General features: G+C 39.7%; 1 protein-coding gene across 1 annotated transcript; it reads right to left on the bottom strand.

Moving 5' to 3' along the window:
- On the bottom strand, positions 1-4,734 carry LOC129098821 (uncharacterized). The gene is made up of 4 exons (XM_054607931.1): positions 4,557-4,734; positions 2,935-3,525; positions 2,735-2,854; positions 1-1,410 (listed from the first exon to the last, which is right to left on the bottom strand). Exons 1-4 carry the CDS (start codon positions 4,568-4,570, stop codon positions 408-410), a joined length of 1,728 nt encoding a protein of 575 aa, XP_054463906.1. The 5' UTR covers positions 4,571-4,734; the 3' UTR covers positions 1-407.
- Between the last annotated feature and the right edge of the window lie 1,266 nt (positions 4,735-6,000).

Genomic DNA, 6,000 nt, shown 5'->3' with positions numbered 1-6,000 from the left:
TTTAAATTCTTATTTATTAATTTGTGCAAGAAAAATGTGCAGATTGAATTATACATACATAATAATGAAGATCATACAGACTGTACAGAATGTAATTTTGCATAATATTTTGCTCTTATTTGATTTTACAGTTATTGCAAATCTAGGATTAAAATAGTAATTATATTTTTCAGTAGTGTTTCAATCATCAGGTAAAGTGTTACATAACACAGAATAATGCACATTTATTTTAAACAGGTTCAGCAAAAGATTAATGAAATCAATGAATTGGTTCATGTCATGAGAATTACAGCTTAGTAAGAATTTCTCAAAGATACATTTTAATGATGTTTAAATGGATCTGATATGTGATCAAAGTGTCAGAGTTGGTACTCGTCTCTGTTCACTGTATTACACATGACTTTTCCTCATTTATCTTTTTGTTTTTCATCCACTTCATCAAATGGAATTTTCATTCCCGTTTCTCTGCGTTCCTTCATCTCCCTTTCTGGATAAAATGGCTTCTCCAGGACAGCTTTGTTATTCTCTGATGTCTGCAGACCTTTGCAAAGGAAGTCATGGATCTTCTGCCATGAGTCCATCTCTGAGCACCAAACTGCGGCTCTGGCTCTGATGAATTGTGAGACCTCAGTCTCGGAGCCTTTGGCCAGACTGATGCTGTCTTTACAGATGAAGAAGATATCCATGCCAAGGAAGAGAGCATTGAGCCCGATGAGACCGGCCCTAGCTGAATTGGAGAGGGCAAGAGGACCTTTAACTGCTGCCTGACCAATATCGGGGATATCTGCTGCCACCCTGGGCACGTTACGTAACGCTTTCCCTTCCTGCATGGCCACTTTGCCAGCACTTACAACCAGCTCTTCACTTTTTAACATCTTAAGAGCTGAGGCAGCATCAACAAACGAATCGATACCTTTTCCAATAGCACCAGCTGTATAAATAATCCTGCCTACTCCCAGAACCACATCTATCGGGTTTGTTTCCCTTTGGGTGACCTCCTTCAGACAATCCTGGAGACTCTGCACATCCTCCATGAAGCTCTGGAAGATCTCACTGGCTTTATTTTGATGTTTGCGGTTTACGCCAATCTCTGTGGCAGTTGTGACCACACTGTTGACTCCACTGGTAATTCCCATCCCCACCCCAGTCATTGTGAGAACTAGTGACACTCCAGCTGTTACAGGAATTAGGGCCAAACCGATAATGGAAAGCACACCTCCAGCTGCCCCCACTGAGCTGCCTGCCACGCTGGAGATTTTTGCCCCCTTGTTCATCCTGTCTAGCTGAACAGCATTCTCCTCCAGGTCTTTTAGAAACTGCAGCATTCTGGGCTGTCGCTTTTCAAACTCACTGATGAAGCCAGAACATTCCCCATGAAACAAGAACACCATCCGGAAGTTCTGGTTCATTCTGATGAAGACAAAAGAAGAAATTAAGAAAGGCTAAATAAGATGACTCATCTCAAAAGGTTAGTATGTTACTTTAGAATTCTGTATGAAAAATATTGTGTTGGGATCTGGTTCTTTTTGGAATACACGATGCGACAAAAATAAATAAAATCAACATAAAGAAATAAGAAGAAGGGCTACAATCTCATGACATAAATGAAAAATGACACTGAGGTGTTAACTCTTGCTGGACAATAACCAAAACACAAGTATTCTTTCATTTCTGAGGCCTTTTTAGATATCATGGACAATTATTTTTATGTAATTTGAGTGAGGTATTATAATAACTTTGCCTCTAATTTTCTTTAGATGCAGTAAATTGAGTCTACAGCAATGCTACTGTTTCTCAAGCTAACTTTGTGTTTTTCTTGTTTTATTTTCTTAATGATTTTTAGGGGGATGATTTTCTTTGAATACATATTTGCATTAGCTTGTTGGAGGGACACTGAAGAGTTAATGAATGCAATAAACAACTTAATGCTTCATCCACACACTCTTGTCACAGCGTTGGAAAGCACACTGCTAACGCTAGATAAGTGACAACTTTGTTCAGCTCATTTTCTGTAACTAGTGTAGCATTAAGCATGGTGCAAGCTAACTAGCGGACAGCTAGCTAGCTAATTCCACCATGCTATAATGAGACACTGGTGACAGAAAATTAGCTGAAAGCAGGCTAGTCGGAGAAGTACAAGCTAGCTTAAAGCCAGCCATCCACCTCCGGAGCTGCTTCAACTCTTTAAGACACAACTGACTTGTGATCTCACATAACAACAATCACAATTTTCTCTTTTACTTGTCTAATTACCAAAATAAACAGTTAAATGTCCTTTCTACTGCTGCTCTATGTCTATGGTTTGTTAGGTCAGTTTGATAGCATGCTAACATGAGCTAATGAGCACTAAACACGATGATAGCTGAAGTTGATAAGAATGGCATTAGTTTTGCAGTAATTTGGTCATAAACAAACCTATTGGACAAAATAAATTGATTGCTTTGGACCTTACGGGGGTTCTAAAGGAAGAGTCAAAACATCATCATAGTCATTAGGATTCATCCTCTGGACACAATGAATTCTGAACTAAATTCTTGGAGATATTCAAACATTCATGCAGAGTAGGAACGTAAACATGTAAGAAAGAAAGAAATGTTCTACTCTATTTCTTTTCTGCATTATGCATAAAATATTCATGCTGATTATATTTACATCATTCTCACTCCTCCTATCACACCTTGCACATCTGTGTTGACATGTGGGGGGGAAAAGAACCATACATGGTAATGCTTACCTGATTTCATCAAGCTCATTAATGTGAGAAAGCATCATTTGTATGTCATCTTCAGACAAATCCACATCGAGGTCCACCAGGGTTTCGTCGTTCATCTCCATGCAAAAGTCACTGAGGGAGCTTTGAAAGACACAATTATTTTGTTTATAATATACATTTATTTAGCAATTTGTGCATAATATTTTGAAAATTCTCTTTACCTTTTCTCTAACATCCCACAGATTTTCTGGGTGGTCTTAATGTATTCGTTCAGCTGATATGACAGCACCTCCACATTCTGAAGTTTGGGACGGAAGAAGACATTTGCATCTCTTTTAAACTCGATGAGCTGAGGACAGATTGTCCGTGCAGCATAGATGACAAGCTGAACGGGGCTGATCCCTTCTGGCAGATGTAACACCGGGTTCTCCTCCGTGAACACATGAAGTGAGGTGACCGCCAGAGTCTCCACTGCATCCAGGAAGCAGTCGAGCTTCTCCAGACCTCCCAGAGTGTCCTTCAGCACAGCAGCCAGCTCCCTCTCCAGCTCTGCACGCCGGCTGTCTGCAGTCACCTGGGTTGCCTTGCTTGTCATATATTCCCAAAAGGCCTTAAATTTGTTCTCTGACTGGGTGACATGGTCAATGCTTAGGTCGATGTTGTCAGCCCTGTCTTTGATGTCCTTCATCATGTGCAACTCTGTCTCCCTCCCAAGTATCCATTTATGGCTCCTCTCACAGAATTCTCTCACTGTGTCGATGTAGATGAGGGTATCTCCGATGTAGCAGCACAAGGTCTCCTGAAGTTCCTTTCTGGAACACAAAACATCCTCCAGTTTGTGAAAGTTCAAAACTAATTCAAACTAAACTGTTGCTGTGAAACGGCAGGAAGCTTTGGACAGGAATCAGACAGTCACTCTTCATCTCCAGAGAGAACTAAGTACTGAAGTTGAGCTGCAGTTTTTAAACCGACAGCAGAACTGATAGTTGCTTCACCTGCACAATATCTCTGAAAGAGACACCAAGCGACTACAAAGAGACATTAAATGACCTCAAAGAGACATTTAATAACTACAAATACCTGAAGAGACACAAAACAGCAACAAAGGAGACAACAACACAAACAAAGACCACAAAACAGATACAAAAGAGAAAAAAACTACAACAAGAACTAAATGACAACAAAGATATGCAGAGACACAAAACAAGCACAGAGAGGCAAAAAGACAACAAAACAACTACAATGAGAACAAAATGACTACAAAGAGACGCAGACACACACAACTGCTTCAAAGTAAACTACAAACGAAAAGGCAAAAAGAGGAGTACTGGATTTACCATAAACTAAATGTCCAACAATAAGTATGCTTGCATGTATTTATTAATAATAAATCCCCACTCGAATGAAGTAAAATCTTCATAACCTTTTGTGTAGCCTTTTGGGGTTTTAGACATCCACAGATAAGTCTCCTAATGACACTTCCTCGTAGCACTTATTGCATTCGTATTAGTTTATTGCACTTATCCTATTCGTATTAGTTTGTAGCACTTATTGTTTTCGTAGTAATTTGCTTCTGCACTATACTTTTGCTCTGGTTTATGCTTTTAGATGCTTGTTTAAGAAAGGAGATGCACTTATGACTTCTGGTGACTAGTAGTTCTCTTGAATACCTATGTTGAATACACTTCCTGTAAGTCGCTTTGGATAAAAGCGTCTGCTAAATGACTGTAATGTAATGTAATGTAATGTAATGACACACACACTTTAGTTGACCCTCTGCTGGTCCTTTAGGCTTTTCTGTCTCTTTCTATGCAAAAGTAGCTCAGATATATAAACTTTTTACCTTGCAGAAGACATGTTTCTCCTCTTGATATGCAGTCTTCAATTCCTCGTTTAATTACCCGCGTGGTTAAAATATAAGCAGATGTTAGTTGACTAGAGACCAACTTTCTGGACAATAGATCGAAAGCCGACGCTGTTTGGTTTCGTTTTCCTTCCTCCACATCATCGGGTTGAACACGACAAAAACGCACCAGGCTTCTACGCGTGTGTTGAGTAATCCAGGAAATATAATGGCCAGCGAAACGCAATGGATCCCCCTCACATTTTGTGGACTTGGGACTTTATTGCGCGTTTGTTTGCAATCTATTCGAGCGTCTTTTTTTTTTGCGATGGAACCATCAAGAAAGAGGAGATTTTCCCCTGTCTGGGAACATTTTGAGCTGATCTCTCCTAATAAGGTATGCACATAGTAATAATAAGTAGCGTAATATACTGTAAATAAATGTGACAACACAGCGTACCCCTTCTTCTAATGTCTTTCTTCTAATTTCTGGTATTTTAAAAGGTGAAGTGTCTGTTGTGTTCAAAAGAACTTGGATACAACAATAACACCTCATCTATGCTGCATGAAAACAAGGAGACCAACCAAGGTGGACCAAGCTCAGGTAAGCCATTTTAGGATGCAATGATAAGACAGCATACAAACATAAAATGACATGGTACGTTTGTATTAGACAACATTCATTTATATTTTAAATGTGAGTAATTAATGACATCTGTAATTGAATACTGCATTTTTTTTGTCATCAGGAGAGAAGAATGATGTGGATGAGGCCTTGGTCAATATGGTGATTGAGGATTCCCAGCCCTTCACTATTGTGGACGACAAAGGGTTCAGAAAGCTTGTTAAAGCTTTCAACCCTACCTATGTTCTCCCCACAAGGCAGGTGCGTATGTGAGCACATGAAGCATTATTCCCCATTTCCCCATACGTGCCATTCCAAGAGTGTTCTCTTCTTTCCTATGGTGGAGGAAAGATATAAGGAATCCAAGGAGAAAGCCAAAGCCATTGTGTCGAAGGCATCTGCAGTTAGTTTAACATCAGATATGTGGACCTCTATCAACACTGATGCGTATCTAGCTGTGACATGCCATTTTATAGATGCAAGCACCTCTTTGCATTCTGTTGTTTTAGGGGTGCTGCATTTCCCTGAGGCACATACTGCTGAGAATTTGGCAACAGTAAAAGCAGCACTTATGTCACAGTGGGGTATTACACACAAAGTTACTTGCCTTGTGACTTATGGCGCAGCAAATATGGGTGCTTGTGCCAGGGAGCTTCATTTGCGTCACACAAATTGTGTGCATACTTTAAATTTACTCGTAAAAAAGGCTCTTGACCAAAACACTGTGTTGATTTCAAGAGCAGCACCACTGCAAAGGTGAATTATTTTATTTCATTGCAATATTCAAAATTACGCTGTTTTTGTTGCTGCTGCAGTGAC

This window comes from Anoplopoma fimbria, chromosome 11 (genome assembly GCF_027596085.1).
Source record: "Anoplopoma fimbria isolate UVic2021 breed Golden Eagle Sablefish chromosome 11, Afim_UVic_2022, whole genome shotgun sequence".
Classification (NCBI taxonomy): Eukaryota; Metazoa; Chordata; class Actinopteri; order Perciformes; family Anoplopomatidae; genus Anoplopoma; species Anoplopoma fimbria.
This window is presented reverse-complemented; position numbering and strand designations above follow the sequence as displayed.